The sequence below is a fragment of the Pimephales promelas genome, chromosome 23, assembly GCF_988280905.1.
Source record: "Pimephales promelas chromosome 23, fPimPro1.hap1.1, whole genome shotgun sequence".
In the NCBI taxonomy this organism is placed as follows: Eukaryota; Metazoa; Chordata; class Actinopteri; order Cypriniformes; family Leuciscidae; genus Pimephales; species Pimephales promelas.
Window position 1 is genome coordinate 24,216,336 of NC_142791.1, and position 25,905 is coordinate 24,242,240.

General features: G+C 38.8%; 1 protein-coding gene across 6 annotated transcripts in view; it reads left to right on the plus strand.

Annotated features, from left to right (window-relative positions):
• Positions 1-25,905, plus strand: part of pitpnm2 (phosphatidylinositol transfer protein, membrane-associated 2) — an 87,653-nt gene that overhangs the window by 35,982 nt on the left and 25,766 nt on the right. For all 6 annotated transcript variants that reach the window (XM_039675920.2, XM_039675918.2, XM_039675921.2 and 3 more), the window contains 9 exons: positions 7,206-7,420; positions 9,395-9,516; positions 10,504-10,737; positions 15,074-15,406; positions 17,174-17,269; positions 17,343-17,447; positions 22,567-22,616; positions 24,758-25,002; positions 25,706-25,895. In XM_039675920.2, the coding sequence (XP_039531854.1) occupies positions 7,206-7,420; positions 9,395-9,516; positions 10,504-10,737; positions 15,074-15,406; positions 17,174-17,269; positions 17,343-17,447; positions 22,567-22,616; positions 24,758-25,002; positions 25,706-25,895 (1,590 nt within the window). The remainder of the gene's footprint in view (positions 1-7,205; positions 7,421-9,394; positions 9,517-10,503; positions 10,738-15,073; positions 15,407-17,173; positions 17,270-17,342; positions 17,448-22,566; positions 22,617-24,757; positions 25,003-25,705; positions 25,896-25,905) is intronic.

The following is a 25,905-nucleotide window of genomic DNA, read 5'->3' on the forward strand; positions in this document are numbered from 1 at the left end:
ACTCAGATCTTCTTCAGACCATGAATGCAAAAAGTTACTAAAAGCACACAGACCACACCATAATAATTTGATTACAGCTACCTGGTCAAAACTAATAAGTAATGAAAGTGTGTTACTAGTAATTGTATTAATTTTGTATAAAATAATCTGCTGTTGGGCTGATGCTCCCAGCCATGCTTGCTTGACGTTTTTTTTTTTTTTTTCTTTGTGCTTAGACCTGATAATTGCTGCTTGCAATTATTAATTACTATTACTATTATTTTATAGCCATATTAATATAAAATCACAAAATAAATTGTGTAGTCCTACAAACAAGCACAGCAAACATTAAAATGTTTTTATTTTTAATTTGGAAAAATGGCAATTAGATTTTTTTTGGTGCCCCATTATATTTGTTTTAAAGGACAATCTTGTTTTTTTTTTGTTTTGTTTTTACAGTTTTGGTGACACTTGGTGCAAAATCTAAATCACTTGACAAGCAACACTCTGTATTAATAGAAAATAGTGGGGGGAAAACATGGGAATTATAATTGTACTGCACAGCCTTATGGTGTCAAGACCACACTTCTCTAAGGTGTGTGTGTGTGCATGCATGTGTGTACGCCAGATTAATTGTAGCGAGTGCAGGGCCTGATGTCACCTGTCAGCACCATAATGAAGTGCTGGCGACTCCACACTGGGAGGATGAGCAACAACAGATACCCCAGCCCGTCCCCTCTCCCGCCTGCCATTTGTCTGTCTGTCCCCACCTCCAGCTGCTGACAGCTCACCTCTCTAACTAGAAGGCGTGATTGGTCCGTTTCTTCAGGCTCTGCACATGTGAACTAAAAACCTGCAGATACGTCGAATGGGCTCCAGCTTCACATGCATTATGTGGAATGTGTTGGTCTGGTGTCAGTCCTGACTAGGGGATCGGTGTCATTAAGGTTTTTACTCTTACCGATACTGCTTATCGGTCTGGTACTTTAACGGTACTCTTATCGGTTCTTTTTGTAATATTATATATATATATATATATATATATAAACAAATTAAGAACATATTTAACATTGCTTTATAACTGTAAAATATCTATAGCAAAAGAAACAACAATGTTTGAACAAAACAAATAGAAAACATCCGTTTGGAAATAGACCAGTTTGCAGGAATTTGTGTATTGTGTTTTATAAGATACAATAAGGAAAATAATAAAGAAACAGGATTTGAAATGAAATACAGTCTACTAACATTACTGTTCAGGTAAGTAATATGGCCTACAAAATAAATCTAATAAAGTCATAAAATATACAATAACTGCATAGTTTTCACTGTAATGTATAAAGTATAACGTGCTTGTCTAAAGTATAAAATGTTTGTGCCTTATAAAGCCTTGGGGTTGTAAACAGCGTCTTTTGCGTGGGTTATTGTGCTTTTATTAGCTCGTCTTATTATCAAACATGTCCCGCAATTTAGCAACGGTAGAGACTGCATTTTACAACAATCATCGATTGCGCTGATTCTGACGTTAAGTTTGGGTTTTTAGGGAGAAACGAATGAAGCTTCAGTTTGACCTCAAATATCTTCTTTTTATAATCCTTGGAAGCCAAAATTGAAATAAAAATAATAAAATTGGATTAATATGACAGCCAGCCCTAAAGTGTAACCGTAGCTCCGCGACAGCAGAACCAGTAACGTCTATTGATACTGCGGCCTTTCATAGTTTAGCACCGGTGCTCATTTAATACTGGATTTCAGTACCCATCCCTAGTCCTGACAGTGCAGTCTGCAAGTTTGACAGATAGAGAGAGAAGGAGCTGTCTGACATTGAGATATGCACGACAGCTATTCCCTTGCTGGCACGGGCCTGTGCTTTTAAAATGGAAATGTATTACTCACCACGTATACGGCGATTTGAGGACGAATTAAAAACGGCTGAAACTGAGAGACCAAGAGTGATCGTTTCTCAGGCGCCTTGGCTGCGAGACAGTTTGGCACGGGCTGATGTTGCTCCTGTGAGCAGTTTACAGAGCTTTCTGCTGCTTGTGTTTCCTCGTGTCTTGTGCCAGTCAGGATTGTTTAAAATTCAGGATCGAAGAATATTAAAACTTGCTTTGTCTCTGGAACAAAGGTCTTTGAAGGGGTGGTATAATGCCCTCTTTTACAATATGTAAAATAAGAGCTTGTATGTAAACTTTTAGCTCAAAAATACCACACAGATAATTTTTTACAGCATGTTAAAGTTGTCCCTTTTTGAGGGTGAGAAAAAAACGTGTCGTTTTGTGTGTGTCCCTTTAAATGCAAATGAGCTGCTGCTCCCGGCGCAGAGGGCGGAGCTTCAAGAGTGTGTGTGTCTGTCTGTAAAGCCCCGTTCACACTACACGCGACGCGATACCATTCATTATCAATGGTGATCAGGCGACTTCCGGCGACACGCGCGACAGCGACCGGTGGGGCGTGTCCAGCGACGCGACAAAGTTGAGAAATGTTTAACTTTATGCAAATGAAGGGCGATTTTCGCGAGCGACAACCAATAGGAGTGAAGTCAGTGGAGCGCGTCACTCTTCAGTGCTGAGTCTGACCGAGGCAAGTTGAACGAGAAGCTCATTTTAGAAGTCAGAAACTGTCCTATAATTGATGATATATCTCCGTGTACATACAGTGGTGTTCACCTTACTGACTCCGTGACTGAACCCAGATAGACCGGTATTTGCCCGTTTGCTGCAGTTAAATTGCCGCGATGGCAAAGAGCACTCACTGTTTCACGTTCATCTTTAATATTATGCATTTTATACTGATTCCATTTATATATAGACTTTTCCTTACAAAATATTTGTTTGTAGCGGCAATAAAACGTATATGTTGTCTAACATAGAGTAACTTCCGTGAATGTCACTCACAAACATTACTAGGCAACCAGTAGTGGGGAACGCCCTCCAGCGCAGTCACAGGCGACCTGCAGCGATAAAGTCGCGTGTGGTGTGAATGGGGCTTAAAGCCTAGATCACACTACATGATTTTAAAACGTTGGGCTGAACTGTGCGGTTCACACTACATGACTTGCTCTCTGTGAAATCAGGAGTGTTCAAGTTGTTGAGCTGTTCACACACCACACGACACAAAGTGATTGATCCACAACAGGAGGTAATGCATTACACAACTGTCACCCAACGATTCTCTACAAACCATGTTTTATCACGAAAAATCGCGCGATAAAACTAACCGGAAATGCATGCGCGCCAATACCCAGCGAAGAATACTGACCTCAACCAATGCCTTGCTCTGATTGGCTGTAGCTCATGACATCACTGAGGTTGAGTCGTGCGACAGCTCTGGATATCTAGCATGCTAGATATTTTTCCTGGGCTTGGCGACGCGTCTGCGAGCGTCTTTGATGCTTTGTTGGCTCTTTCATACTAACAGATTGGCGAGCGTTCATCCCCAGCGATTTGCACGCGATAACCTGTCGGCGAGCTCAACGATTTGCAAATTGGGCTTAAATCTGGGTTAAAATCATGTAGTGTGAACTAGGCTTAAGCAACTCCGATTACCTCACGTGGACATCCACTGAAATGTCAGAAACTGTTCTGCCGTTTATGTTTAAACGAGTCGGACAATGATGAAGAGACTCAAGAAGTGACAACAGGGCGTTTCTGAACAGTTAATTGTGAATTTATATTGCTGATGTGGAGTCCTTAAAGTCTTTGATTAGCATATTCTGTCATGATAATCTATACAATTGCTCATTTGGGACCTGTTGTAAGATGCCTACAGAGTGATATTTGCGTTACATACTGTATTGCATGTGAAAAGACCGATATGACGGTTTGAGCGGACTCACAAATGTGCAAAAAACAAATACCTTCCTTCGCTTTGAAGTTTGAGCGTTGTAACTTTGCAGATGTTGTTCGGCTCAAACATCAACATTACACACTAATTAAAGTTAGAAAAGTTAAATCAAAATCAACCACCCCTTTAAATAAGCGTTGTCACCTTTTAATCCCACGATCATCTTGATAATTCAGAGACAAGGCTGATGGGATCACCGTGTGCCCTGCGATTGTGCCAGCTCCACTAGCCTGTCATCATCCATGTTTTATTTAAACATAGAGGACGCATGCAACAATGACATAATTACACCTACGTTCATGTCAATTAGTTTAAACAGAAATGTTAAAAATTGCTGTACAGAATTAAAACTGATGATCCAACTTAAGGGGAGACGCTCTCCTTTGCCGGGCATGTTATTTAGGCTTTTCTATAGTAGACTTAAGCGGGCCGAACTTGTCCTTGATGGCTTCACAAGTAAGTTGATATGCCATTATACACCATATGCTTCCAACTACCTTCGTTTGACCTTCTCGGACGAGGCAGATATGACAGTATGTGCCACCCTGACTGGCACAGTGGGCTGTCTCCCAAAATTCACAGCTCCCGAGCCTTGCCAAGACTGTACCCTATTTTTACGGTTCTGTCTGTCTCATTCACAGTGAGACTTGGCTTATCTTACTGACCCAAAGCTGAAGGTGTGGCGTTCCTTGATTGGCCAACACCAGTAGCGCTGAGCATGTAATTGACTGCTGTTGGGTTGGAGTCAGTTCTGTTTTGGGATAGATGGTAACCTTTACATCAAAGTTGTGTTTCGAGTGTCTCAAGATTGTAAGATTTAAGCTTAGCTTAATATTATCAATTTTACTGCACTGACACTATAAGATGAACTGGATAATGACACTGACTAGCGATGCATTGATTATGACTTTTCATGGACAATTCCTATTTTTTACAAACAAATAGTCCGTTGTCAGTTGCTGATTTCTTTTTTTCTTTAAAGCAGCATTATGTTACTTTTGAAATTTTGCTCTCAGGGTCCCCCTACAGTTGGGAAACAGTATTGTCTTCTACTACTGTCGTAAAATATGTCATGGTTACACTGGTTACGCTTAGCTCACGTTTACAAGCCAGCGTCTTTATAGTAACGTTAACCTATTGGCTAGTGGCTACTGTTTTTACATAATGCTAATTCAATTCAATGTTTGTGTGGTAGATAATAGCGGTATCGTCAATATAATAATATCAAGCTACCATAGATGAATCTGCAAATTTGAAAAATCGATTTGCATGATAGCCAGAGGCAAGACACTTTTACCAGAAAAATAAGTAACAAACATGACTATCAGCCTGCAGACATAGGATAGTTATCCTGACCGATTATTTTGTCCGTCTAATCATGTATTATTTACTTGCACGAATGTAGCCCCTACCAAACTCATTAATCAGTATACTTTCACGTCTCGAGCTGGCGTGAGCTGCCCGCCACGGCTCTACGGGGATGCTTCTGTGTGTTAAGCGCCCTCAAAAGAAAGCAGTGCAGTCTACATTGGATGTGGACACAACACATCACCAACAGTAAACTGATCGCCCGCGCGCTCTGTTTCTGAAGCACTTCACGTTTGCTAGGCGGGGGAGGATTGATGCACCGGACCGGAGTCGGGGGACTTAGTTACATCTTTGTGTGGAGCAGCATTACGAAATAATGTTTTTAAAATAGTATTAGTATAAAAAAAATCACTCGTTCGATCATTTTGGTGTACCATTTTGGCGTACTACCCCAAAAATTTTACCTTTTGGAGCGAGGACCTCTTGGATCGGTCGGGCACCCCTCTTCCTCCTTTGGCTCACGCCAGCGAGCTAATGCTGGACCAATATTGATCCTCGTCGAGACTTTTATTTAGTCACTCTCCCTTTTTCTCTTTCTACTATCCTCCGACAAAACTTTTGGCTTCTTGGTTTTACTCGCTGCTTCAGCCGTGACAACATACAGAGGGGGAAAAAAAACGCTTGTTGGGCCCTCGCGTCGGAATTTGAGGAAGTGGGGGAAGTGACGTATGTCGTGAAGCAGTCGAATTTTGTAGTTCTTTTTGTGCTCGGGTTCCTACCCGCACCCTGAAGTTACAGAGTGCCAGTAAAAGCGATACAGACACTGTCAGGCTATGGCAGACCTGTCATTCAACCTATTGTTTGTCAATGTACCATCTGAAGGGTTTTGGAAAAATATTATAAAGGTTGAAAAAGTTACAGAGTGAATTTATTTGCTCTATTACAGGCAAACTGGCCTTAAACCAAAAATATCTGTAGCCATTAGAAATTACAGACAACCACTGCATTTTAATCATGATCCAAACAAAAATTCTAGCTTGACCAGTTTTTTTTTTTTGTTTTTTTTTTAATTAGGTTGTATACTTTCAAGATTTAAAGCAAAAACAGAGTGACCTCACTTTAGCTTTGTGAAATTATGCTGCATAAGAAACCTTCACAAAAGAAAACAGCAGACGGCGGCTTATGCTTTCTTTGATTCTTTGATAAGTAGCACTGCACTTATAAACACTACTTGATGCATAGGTTAGAGGAAAAGAAAGTGCCATCAAAACTTCTGAAGACAGCCAGTTCCTTTCAGACATGCATTCATATAAACTCCTACGCCCATTCAATGTTTATATTTTTCATCCTACATTTCGAGCATCGTGAACATAACTGTGCTGGTACAGTGTTTGCTCTGCTGGCGCATCTGTGTTCTCTTCTTAGCATCCGGCTTCAGCATGTCCTGTCTCTGGCCTGTGTTAACATCCTGTTTATAGACTTCATAATATTTCCACTCAAATGGCATTTTAGGAAATGATTGCAATGTAGTTTGTGCGCAGTTCTGAAATAGAGATAGGCCTAAATAAAGCAAAAAAAAGTGTTTGCAAAAACCGTCCAGTTCTGATTTATGGCTGGTAACACTTTGCAACATTGACACTGTTATTAAACTGACTTGAGCAGAACAATGATGCCACTGTTGTCTTCTGTCGAGCTGCATATAGCTGAATTGAACTTCATAAATGCAACGGACAGTTATTAAAATGAATTGAAACTACAGATTTGACCTGAATTGAGCTTCATAATGCCACTGACTTTGTAACATCGACTGTTATTGAAGTGTATTGAACCAACATTGAACTAGCTTGAGCAGAATAATGACACTAATGTCTTCTGTATATAGTTGATTTGATCCTGTTCCATAATTGATGAGGTTTACAATAACAACACTGTTATTTTCCTGTTTATTAATGTGACGCTGCTTTGAAACAGTCTGTATTGTATAGTTCTATATAAATAAATATGACTTGACTTTAATTCCAGTCCATTTGGAAGTCTGAAAACCCTGAACTCTGACCTTTCCCTCCCTGCAGAAAAAGAGTCGTGAAGAGAGCGAAGGCGAGGGCAGCGGGGTGGAGATCCTGGAGAACCGACCCTACATAGACGGCCCGGGCGGCTCTGGTCAATACACCCATAAGGTTTACCACATAGGCCAACACATCCCTAGCTGGTTCCGCTCTATCTTGCCAAAAGCCGCGCTTCGTGTGGAAGAGGAATCCTGGAACGCCTACCCATACACTCGTACACGGTGAGTGCCATAGCTCCTAATAATAAAACCCTCTGGCTCTTTTTCAAGATTACTCCAATGAAAATCCAAAAGGCCTTGTTGTTCTGGTCTAAAATAAGTCTTGATTTTGTTTCTGAACTCTACCAGAACAGGTTTTCATACTTGAATGTTTTAAAAAACACATTTTTTCATATTTGACATTGTTGTAGCTCCTCTTTCCAGTCCCTCAGTAACACTTTATGTGGTTCCTATCTTTATGAAGCCCCTCCTTCTGAAAAGTGCAAGTTCGAGCATGTTTTGAAATTTTTTAAATGTCATGTCCCTTACCATAACTGCGAGTTTCAACACACTACTAACGAACTCAACCTGGCCCACCCCTTTATTCTGCATACGAATTATTTAAATGAGGAATATTGTGACGTGTTTGTTTACAGAAGAAACTCAAGACTACAATGGAGTTCAGAAACACTGACACTGATATAGAGAAGAACTCCCGCTGGAGGGACTTTGTGCTTTGCAGAGCTTTTTCATGCTCAAACAGCAGCATTACACACTAAAGAAAGAAGAACATGGGAAAAAAACACAATAGGTCTCCTTTAAAGGGATAGTTCACCCAAAAATGAAAATTAAGTTATTAATTACTCACCCCCATGCTGTACCAACCCTGTAAGACCTTCGTACGTCTTCGGAACAAAAATGAAGATATTTTTGATTAAATTTGAGAGGTGGATCACTGCTACATAGGCTGCCTAAGGGATTGAAACTTGACGGCCCAGAAAGTCATTGAAGAAAATGTTTAAATATCCATGTGACTACAGTGGCTCAACTATAAGTTTATCAAGCGACAAGAATACTTTTTGTGCAAAAACCCCCCAAAATAACGACTTTATATTCGACTATTCCTTTTCTTCCTTGTAGGCCTGAGACGAGAGTTCAAGAGATTTCCACGACGCATGTGCGAGAACTACGTTCTTTTTCTACTACTTGTTCAGTTCTCGCACATGCGTCGTGGAAATCTCTTGAACACTCTTCTCAGGCTATGTTTACACGGAAACGATTCTGAAGAGAAAACGCAAGTGGCGTTGCGCCATCTTTTTTTATTCTGCGTTTAGACGAGCATTTTGTGTGGGAAATCCACGTCCAAACGGAGACGCAAAAGTGTGTGAAATTCAATGTAGTATGCACTTCAGGCGGCTAGGAGTGCATACTACAACAACACCAAGTCCACGCGCCTGCGTACAACTTTCACCGTCAAGCAGACTTTTGCGTTTTTACCGTTTACACGGGAACGCGTCAGTGGAGCGTTTTTAAGATTTCCATTCTGGAGGGTGGTTTCACGTTTTTGAGGCTCAAAAACGCTGTTGCCGTGTAAACGAAAGGCACATCCGTTAAAATATTTTTACGTTTCACCCGCGAGCGTTCTCGTGTAAAAAGGGCCTTTGGCCCAGAGGGAAGAAAAGGAATAGTCGAATAAAGTAGTTTTTTTTTTTTCGCACAAAAAGTATTCTCGTAGCTTGATAAACTTATAGTTGAGCCACTGTAGTCACATGGAATATTTAAACATTTTATTCAATGACTTTCTGGGTCGTGAAGTTTCAATCCCTTAGGCAGCCTATGTAGCAGTGATCCACCTCTCAAATTTAATCAGAAATATCTTCATTTGTGTTCCGAAGACGAACGAAGGTCGGTAAAGCATGGGGGTGAGTAATTAATGACTTCATTTTCATTTTTGGGTGAACTATCCCTTTAAAGCATCTTTCTGGTCTTATAGTGAATGTCGCAATGATGCTCGTTATTGAGTTTCACGTTGAGTGCAGCTTAGGGATAAACTTCCACTGCAATAAACATGTATCTGTTACCTAATGAAGGGGTCATGGTTGGTATAGACAACGCCTATGTGAAGAGAGGATAAGCTCGTATGAACCTCTGTTGTAATGCATGACACTGATATGATGAAATGACATCTGAGTTAATCTTTCCTCGCCTGTCCTGCAGCTACACGTGTCCTTTCGTCGAAAAGTTTTCCATTGATATCGAGACGTACTACAAGCCGGACACGGGTTGCCATAATGACGTCTTCAACATGTCCTCGGCCGAAAGGAGACAACGGGATATAGGTATTGTTGCACTTTCTTTCTTTTCATTCAGCAGGCATGCCTGATGCATTGATTTAAATGGTGCTTTTGACAGTTTCAAAATATTCAAATCAGCAAAACCACAACTGAGCATCTACAACAATTGAGTTTCTAAAAGGCCCAGTCATTAGCATGCTTTTTTTCTACCGCGTGAGCACTGCCTTCTTCTTTAACCAATCTCAAGCTCTCGAGTCATGCCTCGGTGTTTAAGATGCAGACAGCGTGTCGCTTCATTGACATAGCATCATGCTGCTGCTGGGTAACGTGCCGCTGCACGAGAGCCCCATTGCACTCTGGGACAGGTACTGGAGGCTTTTTGAGCCGAACATAGACAGACGCAGGCACTGCAGGGGGAAGCGCCCTGTGAATGCTGTTACATAACTCCACTCCTGACTGAAAACATGTGCCTTTGTCAGTGTGCTGTGGAGACACCTAGAGGCCGTCTGCGAACAGGGAACAACCCAAGACCAGCGACTGTGAATAACTGAAGACATACGACGCTAGATTAAGAGATCTGAATTAAGAGTTGTTCTTTAAGAAAAGGCAAGAGTAAAAATGACGATTCCACTCAATGATTCTGGTTCCTTAGCTATTTCATTAGTAATTGTTTTAGAATGTTACTTCCACTGTCAAAAACTGATCCAAATTTTCTGTGTGTATAAAAATACCAAAAAATAAATAATTTTTCTATTATGGGCAGGAGAAAAGTTCATCTTTTTAGTGGAACAACCCGATTCCTAATGCTAAATGAGAAAGACTTTATGACACATACGACAAACAGATAAACTAGGTTTTACGGCCTCAGACAACTCAAGGTCCATGTCATTACCCTCAATAAAATCTCTGCGATGAACTGATTTAGTTTGCATAAATGGATTAAATATGAACCCCCGTATTCGTGCCTTGTTCTCACATGCTTTTTTTGTGCAAAAAAATGCGATCGCTAATGGAAGAATTTGTCTTTCACAGATCCTATCGATATTGTGAAAGATTTCATTGCCCCTCATGAGTACCTAGCTGAAGAGGACCCTAAACTCTACAAGTCGAATAAAACGCAGCGGGGACCCCTGTCTGATGACTGGATCGCGGAAATCAACACCAACCCAGGCAAAATGCCCGTCATGTGCGCTTACAAGTTGTGTAAAGTGGAGTTTCGATACTGGGGCATGCAGTCCAAGATTGAGCGCTTCATTCATGATGTGGGTAAGTGTTTGGAAATATTCAGACACCTCCTTGGGATTTTATATATATTTATGATCAACTTGGTGCCATATGTCCACCACTGTTATTTGCACTGAGAGGACATTTGTCTCTCCAATAATTCTGTATGAGTCAGCTGATCCATCTGTTGCATATGTGCGTGAATTGATGCTTGGTAACATCCTGTTATCGTTGTGCGTGGGTGGGCAGCAGGTGTCAAGCGTTTTGTCAGGGAAAAAAGCCCTTAATCATTAACCTGCACTTAATGAAAACGAGATTGATGCAGTCTAAATCAACGATTGGAGGACCACCTCCTCCTGACTACATCAGAGCAGAATTCATTTCCTTTCCATGTGCCGTTCGCTCGCCGCTTAATCTTTTTTATTACTTCGATTTCGGGCTTTTTTATTGGCTCATTTCTCTGATAATTTGCAAGCAGAGTGTTGTTGTTCCTCTTTTGCCAAAGTCTTTAACTTTGGCTGATTCGCTTTTATTTTTATCAATTTTTCCTCTCCCCGTTTCCTGGCCGCTGTGAAAACAATTTTGTTTGCACGTCTCTTCATTACTAAGTTCAATTATCTGAACGACTGGTTAACTGCGTCTATGACACATCTTTATCAATCGAGGAAATCGCGCAAGGAAATGTCAAACCACACCTCGACCCCAAATGTTGAGCGATCTCATATGCACAGTTGCACACTCATCAGTCAACTAAGTTTATTATAGTTAACTAAAGCTTAAAGTTTTTTTTTATTATTAAAAGTTTAATAAACTTTACCTGATATAAAATTAGTTAAGGTAAAGTAACTAAAAATAAAAAAATTGAATATAGACCCATTGAGAGAGAATTTATTTAATTTTTTAATATATATAAAAATAGCAGAAAACACCAACACAAAATTACTAAAACTTTGGTTGATTTTAAAGTAACACATTGCTTGTATAAATGTTTCTAATTATGTTACTTTGTGTTTTTTTATGTAAAGTGTTACATTTTCATATCACATTTTAAAGCACCATAGGGACCTATTATGCTCCTTTTCACAAGATGTAAAATAAGTCTCTGATGTCCCCAGAGTGTGTATGTGAAGTTTTAGCTCAAAATACCCCACAGATAATTTTGTACAGGATGTTAAAATCGTCACTTTTTTGGGAGTGAAAAAACGCACCGTTTTAGTGTGTCTCCTTCACTGACTTCTCAACCAAATGGTTGAGCACATTTTGAGTCACTATGTTTTATTGAGAGGAGTATCACTTAACTCAAACTGATTGAGCCATCTCTATCATCTGGATGAGGTACATTATGCCAAAAAAAAAAGATCCACTAGATTTCACAGTGTCAATCAACAGCATTTGTCACAACACTTCTTCTAACATAGATGTCAGAAACAAATAAATCACCCCAGCCATGTGAACTGTTTTTGGTGAAATTTTGCAAGCTAAGCATTATTTTATTTTATTTATCACACTGTAAGAGCCTTAACTTTACAAAATGATGTTACTTGGTGCTATGAAAAAACTTAAGTACATTTTTAATAATTTTTCAAAAACATGCTCAACCAAACCGTTACAATGCTATTAAAACTTGGTTGTAATTCAAGTATGCTTTGGAATAAAGACCTAAGTTTAGTCTTGTTTTAAAGAAAACAATATACTGTACTAAATATTTTTTCTTTTATATAAAATATATATTTTACAAAATATTTTTTCTGATAAAATCACTATAAAATCAAAGCCATATATCTGGCCAATTTGTCTTCCAAATTTGAAGTTGATATCGCAAAAATTTAACTTCTCATGAGTCATGAGGTTTTGTTTAGGTGTAAACACATGAATTCCATTGAATTTAATTGTATGCATTCTGCTGTAACAAATTAATACATTTCTGTCAAAATATCACTTCTGTTTTAAAATATGGAACCTTGAGACTCAGACGTTTCTGACAATGTGTTTTGTCAAGACTAGAAAAGGTTTTGATCATAAATGATGATGCGCAATGAAAAATTATGGCAAAGTATGTGTATGAATTCCGGTACCATTTATTATTACCATGAAGTACCATTAAGTGACATCTTAAGAAGATAAGAAATACAAAAAAAAAAATTTCATTCACTTTTTTCTTGGTGCCGACTTCAAAAGGTTAAATGCTAATGAGCTGCTAGTTCATGGCACAGGGGGCAGAGGCTAACAATCTTAACTCACAGAAAGATGATAATATCAAAACAGAAACTCACAGTAATGGTGTTCATTTCGACATTTCGATATGTTGTGTGGCTTTGGAACAGGTATAGTTTAATTACGGTCATAACCCATGTGTCATTGTTGATTGTAGTCACTATTAATACAAGCCTGCTGTAGGACCACGTCTGAATGATGACACAAAATATACTGATGAGTTTAATAAAGTTTATTGTATTTCACACAAAAGATGAAGCGTCAGTTTTACTCCAGAAAATCAGTGTAAGAGCTGAGTAAACACCGTATAAGAAGTTCAATTTCGGTAGAGATTCTCCCTGCATTCTTCAAAGACAAAATGAACCCACCTCGTCTTCAGCGGCTGGCTCAGAGTTCAGGAGTAAATAGAGAGAGCTATGTGAATGAATACATCCAGCCACAACACCTTCAACGCTTGGGAGACATTTTTATCAGTGCAGTAATGTGTACAACTCGCGGTGAACTCGATCAGGACGGGTCTAAGTTAAAACGGCTGTGTCTGTCAACACTCGTGAGCGGGGCCTGTGGTGTTAGTGACATCACTAAAGCCGCATTCTGAAAACAGGTTGTTGGGAGACACTGCTTATGATTTATGGGGATTTTAAAAAAATCAGTGAGAGTATTTTTATAAGTAGTGTGGTTGTGTACACATACTGCCAACACATTTATGTCCAAAGACCATACAAAAGTGAATTTTGCATAATAGGTCCCCTTTAAAGGGCACCTATTATGCCCCTTTTTACAAGATGTAATATTGGTCTCGGGTGTCCCCAGAATGTATTTGTGAAGTTTCAGCTCAAAATACCCCACAGTTAATTTATTATAACCATTTGAAAATGTCATTTTTGGGGCCTGTTTAAAAATGACCTGTTTTGGTGTATACGACCTTAAATGTAAATGAGCTGCATATCCCCGCCCTGCCTTTGGATGAGGGCGTAACTTGATACCTATGGCAGTCGGTCGAAGCAGAAGGGCTGAGAGTGAGAGACGCGCTGTTTTGAATGTCATTCAGCATACGTTTGAATCGGAATATATAAATAGTCTCTGATCAGACCCAGATGACGAAGAGACTCCGGCAGAATAAACACAAATGAGAATGGACCAGTACGTCTCGGTATGGTTATTTGATACATTTATGTACTTATATAGTTGTAATCGCATCCCCTTTGATATTATTGATGTGCAACACACACACATACAGACACACACAAACACTAATGTTGGCGCAATTTTTTTAAACTACAAGCACATTCTGTGATAAAGTTTGCTACGTACAAGCGAAATTACATTATATTCATGTTTACTTGTCGTACAGGTGCTTCTGTGGCAAATGTGAGGAGATGGCTAACTTACAGAACAAGAACATATATGCAGTTTTTAATACAATATCTTAAAAAATATATATATTTATAAATGTGTGGTTACACACTATACAAACAAGGTTTAAATTATACACAGACATCCTACGACGACAACAATTTTAGACGCATTTGTTGTTGAATTGGCTCAACAGAAAAGACTATTTGCTCAAAAATCATAAAATACACTTACTGTTACTGGAGGTGTCGTTGGATCGCAAACAGTAGACGACGATCCACTCTTGAGGATTAACTTTTAAGCTACAACAGGATTAACCCAGGACAGAACATTTATGTTTCCAAGAGACATTACCAGCTGTCGTTGAAACAATGGAGGATGGTATACAGATCACCGAGGGTAGTGTCTAGGCCACAACCACACTGTCAATCAAACCCCTCGCTCAATTCTATCTCACAAAGCGCTGAATCTTAGAACAGCTCGTTCTCGCCACTGGGTGGATTTTTATCATTCAAGGGTGGTTTTGCTCACACACTGCCAACACACATATATGTTCAAACACCATGTAAAAGTGAATTTTCCATAATAGGTGCCCTTTAAAACATTTCAGAACACCTTATCAACCGAATAGCATTGGTATCCAGATTTTTGCATGGGAAACAATACTCTCTTTATCTTTTAGAAAATATAAAATTCTACTGTGTGAACATTTCCTTCTTTTTTTTCCTAACTAGTTTGCATGCAGTGACTATGGAAACAATTTTCCTGTGCTAACGTAGGCATCAATCTCACAAATTCTTCCAATCAGGGCTGAGGAAGGTGATGGTCCGTGCTCATCGACAGGCCTGGTGTTGGCAGGATGAATGGTACGGTCTGACCATGGAGGACATCCGACAACTGGAGCTGGAGACCCAGCTGGCTCTGCAACAGAAGATGGCACAGTACAGCTGCAACGAGGAGGGCGGCGAGAACAACGGCCCCGTCACCGGCTCGGAGAAAGAGCTCGAAGCCAAGGAGGCCAACAGCTCCACCGAAGCGGAGGGCACGACGAGGACCATGGGGGACACGCTGCAGGCGCGAGGAGAGCTGACCAAGCAGTGGTCCACCTCTTCCAGGTCCTCGCGTTCCTCAAAAAGGGGCGGTAAGTTCACATCGACTTTCATGTGAAATTGACTAGAAAGGAATTACTCGAGAAGGTCCTGTTCCTGGAACAACTATACTTTGAGGGGAATTGACCCATGCCCTCAAACGCGATGAGCCAATCACAGTGCGCAGCTGACCCAATACACTCGGACATTCTTTGCTTCCACGTCCATTGAAATGCATTGCAGTTAGTCCGTTTTCATTCGTTTTTTCTTGTCATTTTAAGATTAAAATGGTCAAACGGTGTGCGTGGGTCAGTGTTGTAGTCGAGACCACCTCACTCGAGTCCATAGAGAGTCGAGTCGGAGTCAAGACCGAGTCCATAGAGAGTCGAGTCCGAGTCGAGTCCGAGACCAGAGACGGTCGAGTCCGAGCCGAGACCGAGACCAGTGAGGGTTGATTACCTAATTTACTTTTATTTACTTAGAGAAATCCTTTTTTTTTTTACTGAATTTACTTAGAGTTTAAAAAATATGATCAGTTTAGGGTAAAAAGGCCACATAGTAGATGGTGTTAAAAGTAATTTTATTACAATTTGTCATGCGCAGTTGCGCACTAGAAAATCACCAATCACTGGGCGTGTCAATCAATTTAAAGAAATATTTTATTAACATACATTAATAATCATGAAAAATATTTTTAATTGAACTCGAGTGGACTCGGGAATAATTCCGAGTCCTAAAAAAAAAATGTTCGAGTACGAGTCAATTCCGAGTCCAAATGGACACGAGTCCATGACAAGACCGAGACCATTAAAATATGGTCTCGAGACCGAGTCCGAGACGAGTCCGAGTCTCGAGTACTACAACACTGGCATGGGGTACGTGTAACTCCGACACAAGGTTCCTGAGAGGCTGGGCGACGGTGTGTATTTTTTTTTTATCCTTTCCCAAGCCACATCTCACCCGACGTAAGTGTCTGCTCTGGATAAAGTTATGCGGTAGCTAGACCACAACACCAACTAAACGTGGATAAATTAAACAAGGATGTCTACATCTGATCTAAGTTAAGTCAACAACGTATTTGAAAGTTATCTTTAAAATCTCTAACGTAACGTTAGGCTAACATTAGACTAACATTAGAAAACGTTAACATTAGCTTCTAGCTGCGTTGTACATCATGTCACTTACTGTAGCTTCATTAACGTATCTGTAAATAACCGCGATAACAAATGTTAACAATGTTGTGCTAAATGATTCATGTATACTGTAGCACCAAACGCTGATGGCAACGATATGCGGTTTATCACGTTTACACTGTGACCTGTACATCTCTGCCTGGAGCTGAAGCTTTTCATCGACCTCCTCAACAACAAAATTATTAATATAAACCTTCAGTGCATAGTTAAAGCCCTTTAGGTGACTTCAAGATGATATATTATCTTTCTGTCTCCATAAATCATCAATTGCCTCCTGTGAAATGTCTCCTACTGTGACAGCTGCCATAGCGCCTGTCCCCAAATGTTGATTGTTTGTCCGAGTGAGTGGAGGGGGCGTGGTTTAGCCATAGGTCAATTATTGGTTCATGTCTCTTGCTTTTTCCCCAACTTGGAGTTATAATAATAAAAACATTAAAGCTGCTCTGTTTATACTTTGTGAGCATAATAGATGTCTTTAAAAAAGAAAAGTAAATCTAATCGACCCTAAAGCCTTGAATGGTGGTGTAGTTGCATAATTAGTTTTTTTTTTCAGTGGATGTGTCATTAAGCATTGGAATATAGAACTAATATGATTTATTATTTGTCTTTCATGCATCCTGTGCACAGGAAGCCCTTCACGCCACAGTATTTCTGAATGGCGCATGCAGAGCATCGCCAGAGACTCGGAGGACAGCACAGATGACGAGTTCTTTGATGCACACGGTAATACAGGTTTGATCTTTGGTTTAAAAGGTGCTCTTGGCATTCTGTTATTTACTAAAACCTTGTTCCTCAGAGGACTTCTCTGACAACGAGGAGATCTTCACCAAGGAGATCACCAAGTGGAGCTCCAACGATCTGATGGATAAAATCGAGACCGCCGAGTCGGAGGAAGCTCAGGGTACGTGAGGGATTATTTTCACCCATCTGACACGTTTTAGGATTGCAGGGGGTGTTGCAAAGCATTTTTTACAATGCTTTGGTTTTGTAATGCATAAGTCGAGCCCACTGGACGGAGTTTTTTTCCATTTATCCGTCAAATGCAGAGATTTTCACATCTTTAATAGGATTAGCTGTAAAGGAGCCCCGTTGAGTCTGAGGAGGTTAGGGTCTGTGTCAAATAGTGTGAGAATATGAAACACTAATTACCCAGAACTCCATGCTGTTTGTAAGACGGATCTCACTGCTCGCTGGACTCAAGGGCCATTGAGGTTTTTACACTTATCAAACCCACGCTCAAATCAAAGTCTAAAGGCCTGTTCACACCAAGCACGATACCTATAAAGATAACTATAAAGATATAATTGAAGAGCTCTTTTCCAAAACGCGTTAAACGACATTTAAAAAAAAAATGAGTTTGTCGTGTCATTCTGCTGTGGACAGAACCCTTTCACTGCTCTATCAACGTTTCATGCCGAATCGCTATATTTCCTTGTTTAAAATGTACTGCAAGATACAGTTTCTTTCCAAACCACGATAAGCGCCAGCCCTGTTTTTAGCCTAAACACGATAAATCCTCAAATTCAATGAGCGCTCTACACAATCCAGCACGGCGGCACTCTGAACAGAGGTTTATTATGTTCATTCATTCCTCAAAATGAGTCCTAGTTTTCTAGTCGACTAGTAGTAGATCATTTAAGCCATTTGTATTATCAGTAATCACATATATTGATTTAATTAAATGGGAGAGAAACCATATGAGCGTTTTTAATTGCATATTCCGCATCTCAACGTATGCATAAAGCTTGCCACAAAGAACCGGCAAAAGTAATGATTATGCATGAAACATTTGAATTGTTTATTAATAAACTAGTGTTTTCTGTCAGTGTCAGCAACAAAGATAAAGTTGATGATGCTTACTCGCCATCTTCGCAGTGAACGCGCATAGAGAAACGCATACTTCGAATTAGCCTACATACGCAGAGAGTTGCCAATTTATTTTAGTTTTTAATTGTTTTGTTTAAAAGTAGATATTTAAAGCTTTCTGTAGCTTAGTTCTCAGGCCTGTGTGAGGCAAGCATCGCGGTGTTTCGGTTCATATTATGAGTCGCGCTCCGGTTCACCTGCGCGCCTCTGTGTCCTGATTATATTGTCTGATATTTACTTCTAATGTATTAATCCAGTCAATTTGTCGATGAAACATTTATTAAAATGAAGATACAATTTATATGAAACGAAATTTACAAGCTTTCTACAAAACAAAACTTAATAAGTGGTCAAAATCATGTCTGACGCACTCCAAATATTTTCCGATATTGGGCAGCTTTTGAATTTTGATCCTATCTTACTCATCTCATGCGGTTCCCTTTTCATAGCCTACTCAACATAGATGAAATAATAAAAATAAGTAATGTAATATTATTAAAAACAAATGTGAAATGTTTATTTTGTTTTTTTGTTTTTTTTTTAACTTATATTTAAGCGTCATGCTGCTCCGCTTTGCTCACATGTTATGTAGCCTGTGTGTGTGTGTGCATGTGCTGGAGGGGTGCCCATCCCTTTTTTGAATATCGTTATCATATATTGATCATTTTTAATAATTCGTTTTTTTCATGCATATGTTGAAATTGGTATTAATAATTTGTTTTTTTCATGCATATGTTGAAATTGGTACTATTTGTTTGAGGTTTATTTCGATTTATAGCGTTTTGGGAAAAAATAAAATTAACTTTTAAATTATCATTAACAATATTGTTGTTTGATTTAATAATTATTGTTCAAAATGTTCAGACTGAACCAATAAAACATTTAAACAGGATAATTTGAATATTCACAAAATGTGTGGGTCTAGGTAAAAAATGTAGTTTTCCTGAAAACTATTGAAATGGATTTATAGCGTTTTGGAAAAGAGCTCTTCAATTCTAAAAATCGTTCTCCATATTAAAGAATAACAAGAGGTCACACCACAACTATAATGATAACGATATCGTTAGGATAACTTTCAGAATGTTTTTTTTTCCAGCTGTCCAACGTTAAAACACTGACAACCAATCAGAATCCATTCTAATTTAAAGGTCTCGGTCTTTACATTGAAAGGTCTTTACATTTCAGTAGAGATTCACAATATATCGGCCACCGATATTTCAGTATCGGCCGATATATGTTCATTTTTAATGTTATCGGTATCAGCCTAATAAGAAAATTCGGCCAAGATTTTAAAGCCGATAATGTAATATTTCCTGAAGAGACACTTCAGATGCGCACTGTTCAACATGATGGTTTTGAATTGCTTGAAATATGATTGGAATCACTACAAAACAGGAAAATACAGTGAAGGGCAGCACAAGTCTGTCATATCGTATATTATTAATTTATATAATTTAATACAAATATTTCATACTATACCAGGGCTCCAGACTAACTTTTTTGACTAGGAGCGCTGTTGCCCCTGAATGAAAATTTTAGGAGTGCAAGCAGAAAATTTAGGGGCACACCTTAAATCAGCTTACAATGCAATTATTCAAATTTCCCCCAAAATAACTGTACTGACAAATTGTTTAATAATAAATAGACTTAACATTATGATACGCTGTTTTATTTTAAGTTCTCAGGGCTCCAGACTCAAAGTTGAGGGCAGCATCACCTCAAATGAAAACTCACAGCGAGTTCTACAAAAAAAAAAAAAAAATTCTGGTAGCACTGGGACTGACAATAAATCACTAAGCTTAATTTAGGGTGTAGATGAAATTAACTTTAGTTATTATCATTTTTAATGTCTTAATATTAATCAATAACAGTAGTGAAAATATGTAGGCTGTATGGATTATGGAGTGAAAATAGCCAATAAACATCCTACTGTTTATAGCCTATTATTATTATTTTGTTATTTTACTATTAAGTGTTTAAATAACAGTTTTTCAACATCTTAACATTTGTCGTTTTAGGACCTTTAAAGGATGAACAAAAAATGTGTTGGTAATCACATAAAAAATACAACAAAAAAATAAAACATTTATATATGATATTATTGAAGTGCTGGGAAAAGATGTGTAGTAGGCTACTGGTAAGCATTTGACCATTTCTTACACATTATCATATTTATGGTTATTAGCCTAAATCCATGCTTCTGTTAGGCTGATTTGTGGACTGAAAGCCTTCTATAAGTGTTTCTCCTGGTCCACGTCAGCGCTGTTTGATCTGATATGGTTTAAAACAGAACTCTGCGCCGTGTTTCTCACTGGATCTCGTGGAGTTTATGTTATTAATTCTGAGGCGAATTCAATGGATTTCTTCACTGGATCTCCTAGTAACAGTGTTGCGTGAGCAAGATCGGCCCGCGACTGGCAAGTTCGGGGCTTTATTTTACTATCAATGGTTCGGATCGCTGGTGCTGCTCCAGGGTCCTAATCATATATGAGTTGCGTATTTTCGTTCCACTTTCATTTTGTTTGCATTCGCTGCTAGGTAACGACTAACGAGTCGATAGATCGCTTATTGCTCAGACGCACATTGCAGGTTGTGATATGTGTCTCCGTCTCCTTCCCACAGATGTTAACGCGCGCTATTCTTGTCACGGATTCATTGACGCGCCCCTTCCACGCTTTAGCATGCGTTTAACGTGTGGCAAATTTACTGGTCGCACATGTGCGACTGGATGTAAAATTCAGTCGCACGCTCTCAAATTTTGGTCGCAAAATGCGACCATTTGGTCGCAGTCTGGAGCCCTGTATACACTAATTTAATACAATTTATTAATTAATATTAGTGTGGATCTGTGTGCTGTAGTTGGTTTAGGGCTTCTTCTTTTTTATTTTGGTCCTGTTCAGTATCGCAACTTGACATGTCGAAGACGTAAACAAGCTCTCTGCTGTTGCACTGTACACGTGCTGTACAATGAATTCTGAAAATCATTATATCATTTAGTTTTTTTAGTTCTTATCATTTAATTTTTTTTTTCAAAATGCAATTAATCAAAATAAAATTTTATACACATTGAATTTGTTTTATTGTGCATACTATAAATCCATTGCTTTAATAAAACAATATTCGGTAACACTTTACGGTAAGGGTACATGTCATGAATTATCATGAATTCATGTATAAATGAATGCATGAATTATCCATTGATTCATACATTAATATCATCAGGAACTAACAACGTTTTTTTTAACAGTTCAACTTTTTTCATTCATGACTTCATGTATGAACAACGCCTTAATTAAAACATTAACTAAGATGAGCACATCATCATGAATTCTGATTTATTAAGCATGATCTAACGTTACTTCTGCATATCGCTGTTGTCAACCTTGGGACGTCGCCTCTGAACTTTTTGGACGGCGATCAGCTGTAAAATGGCTTGGTCCTGCTCGGTTTTCGTTGACTTTGATTAAAACAACTGAAAGTTTTTCAAAAGATCCCCTCGGGTCAATGTGTCGGCGTGACAGAAGTTTGATGCTGTCCTGTGAGAACAAGCAACAGCCAACATTGCCTCCTCCCGAGAGCCTCATCTTCTTAATCTCCTCACGTAAATGATTTAATTTCGATGTCACGTTTACCCATGCAGGATGCCTTACCCTCCGCAGGTTCACCAATGCTGTCAAAATTATTCATTTTTTTGTTTGTTTGTTGATCGTAAAGTACAAAATAGATGAGTAAACCTAGGAAGCCAGAGTTAAAGCGCTGCCGTTGCTGCGTGGAATGGTGCGTTGTGATTGGTTGAGCGGATGTATCGCATTTTGCAGACTGGCGTTTGTCGCGGTTTGGAAAGAAAGGGAGAAAATATTACATAATAACACGGCGGATATCGCATTTTGCGTAAAATTAAACATTGACTTTTCAAGACCGACCAGATATAATATAGATTTTTGCAGTAACTAAATTTTTTTTTAAATGGCGTTTATCGCGTTTTGGAACCAAACTCTTCATATATATATATATATATATATATATATATATATCTTTTTTTTACTTTTTTTTTCAGCAATGCAAATTAGTTTCAGAAGAATTATGAGATGTGATGTGCATGTTTTTTCTTGCATTAAGCGGATTAATTTTATTTTTTAATTTTCTGTCTCTAGGTGATTTGTATCAAGAACCAGGGACTGCCGGCGGGGAGCGACTCAATGAGGTATGTCTGCAATTAATCGTGCATTTTCATTGAATGCTTTTCCATTAACTTTAATGGAAATATAATACAACATAAACATTAATAAACGTAATGCATATTTATGCAGCAGTGCTCATTGGTGTGGTATTATTAATGCGACTGCAGCGGTGAAAGATGCATTGATCTGTACTTGTGCTAAACCACGCTGTGTTCATCCTGACGTAAAAAGAGGCGGCAAAAGCATTAAATCTTCTCTGAGGGAACATTATGCAACAGCCACCCTATCACTGAACAATCTGCATGACCTTTCACGAAATGACCTGCAACGGTTGTCTCAGTATATAGTGATGTGGTGAAGTTCTCATGGTGTGAAGGGTTTCACGGGGCTTTTCTGGGATGATCTCAGTGCTCTTTAACTCTGGTCTGCAGAGACCCAGGCCCATGCGGCGCTCCACCGCCCGTAAGCGTCGCCGTACACCACGCAGAAGCCCAGCTGTGAGTCGCTGCGACACGCATCTGTTTAAATCCATTTAGAGGTGTAGATCTTGTCATAAGTTATGTAGTCAAAGGTGTTTTCCTGTGTTGTTGCAGTTATTTATAGAGATTGTGTTGTGTTTGCATTAGTGTTGAGCTGACCTTTACCCTGAATAGCACCTGATCTCAGATGTTGTCTTGTGGAAAGTGGACACACGTTAGAGATGTAGACGTGGTTCTTCTTCTACCATGGAATAATCTTCATTCATCGGGAAACAGTGATGCCCACTTTCTCTCTTTTTTTTTTGCCCCATTTATTTTGTCCTTAGTAATTTTAAAAGTGTTTTCTTAAAAAAAAAAAAAGAAACTAATCACAATTATTTGATTAATGGCAACCAGAAACATTTTGTTTTAAATATACATTAATTTTAGTGAATTATATAGCAATACAAATCATTAAGCAGTTTTGTAATGTAGTCTAGTTTCATTATGCATTAGTTGATCATTTGCATAATTCCTAATGTTTTTGGCCATTATAGGGACTGGGATATTATATATATATAATATTACATAATAATAAGAGGTTTCTAACATAATTATATTATTTAATCATATAAAAATGTATTTGATATATAAAACCTTAACTGTATTATTATTAATAATGATAATAATACATGCATTTAATCATTTATTAATAAATATATTCATCAGTATTTCAGATAGTATTAATAATTTATATTTATGAAGATCTTATTAATAATTAATTAAGTTCAATTATTTTAATAAAATTGCGAGTGTATATAAAAATAACAACTGTAAGTATAAATTTTTTTCATTTGTCTTCGTTTTCGTCTTTTTATTAGTGTAATATTATTAAGAATATGATTTAATAACAATGTAATTATTCATGCCACGCTTCCCTGTTAATAGTCTGTAACTGGCATGAACAAATCAGATAATTAAACAACCATGCATTGCATACTTAATTTTTGATATTGACCATAATCAAAAGTTTCCTTGACAAATGTCATAATCATCATAGGTGTAGAAAAAAAAGAGTCCGAATAAGCTGCTCACCCCATTATGTTTTGTATGATTTTCCTTATCAGAATATATTTTCTATAATATGTTATATATTTGAATAATATTAAATTATATATTAGAAATAGTGGTGATGGCACAGTGGTTAAGACACATACCTCTGACCCGGGTTCGAATCCACTGTGAGACACCAATGTGTCCCTGAGCAAGACACTTAACCCCTAGTTGCTCCAGAGGCGTTCGACCTCTGACATATATGGCAATTGTAAGTCGCTTTGGATAAAAGCGTCAGCTAAATGAATAAATGTAAATGTAGAAATCACCACTGCTATATTGTATGCTCTAACATTACAACACCTCCACATTAACTAATGCAATATAGGTTGCTAATAATTTTAGTTCTGGTCATCTGAGTAGCCACTCTTGTGACGTGGTTTCTACAGAGCATATGTCTGCGCTGTCTTGTTGAGAGATTTCTATTATGGAGATTTTGAATGGGATTCTTGCTTCCGGGAGACTGCTGTTGCGCTCTTTACCTTTTGTTGTCCTCTTTCACAATAGCATGTTGTCTCGAGTGTGTGTGTGTGTGGATGTTTTAAACTAACCGAACGCAGCTGCTGAAACAGCTGTCCACATGTGTCCCTCAGGACGGTTCCTCACAGCAGTGTTTACAGCCGTCTAAGATGCACGTCCTCCTCCTGGTCCTGCACGGCGGGAACATCCTGGACACGGGCAGCGGAGACCAGAACAGCAAGCAGGGGGACGTCAACACCATCGGCAGCGCGTTTGATGCAGTGATGCGGGTCCATTACCCAGCTGCATTGGGCCGCATCGCCATCCGCATGGTTCCCTGTCCGGCCGTGTGTGTGGAGGCCTTCTCTCTGGTGTCAAAGTGAGTGCCAAACACACTCAGAACATGACGTCTGGTAGTCGTGAGGCACTGAGTAACACACTTAAGCTAGAAACAGTTCCAACTTTTCAACCTTCTAGTTGTATGACAAGTGTTGCTTAATGTTTGCAGAAAGTCCCTGCATTCATTCATTCAAAAGTAATAATGCATTGATCATTTATTGATTTAAATAAATTAATTAATTAATTATTTTTGGTATGGATTAGAATAGATGTATTTGAAAAATGTTAATTATTGCTATAATTGCTATAGTTTTAAATAATAATTACAATTTTGTTGTTATTAAATAATAATACAATGTTAATAATAAATCATTTTTATTTATTTTGTAGGAAAGTACTGCTGTTATTGCAGTGAATAACTTCCCGTTATCATTAGTTATCACATTTTTTGCAGTCTATTTAAATGAGTCGATAAAGAGATGTTACATCACTGTTGATGTTAATTCATTCAGACGACAGTGCACTTTTGAAAACACTTTGCATTGTGGGATACAGTTCTGTCCTGTGCGGTCTGGATGTAAATGTGCACATTTTGGTAATTGTATAGGTCAACCGAGTATTGCATGCGTAATGCAGAAAGATTAGTGTGTTATTATGCCACTCTACGTGCTGATTCAGTGCATAAAACGGCTTCTCGCTGGTAATAACCCAGCATGCTCTCTGTTCTTGTGTCCTTGACACAGTTTGAGTCCCTATAGCTATGACGAAGGCTGCCTCTCCAACAGTCAGGATCACATCCCTCTGGCCGCCCTGCCCCTATTGGCCACCTCTGCACCACAGTACCAGGACGCCGTGGCAACGGTCATAGTGCGAGCCAATCAGGTCTACGGTGACTTCATCAAATCCCTGGAGGGGGCCACTTTCACTGGCCAAGTCAGTGCTT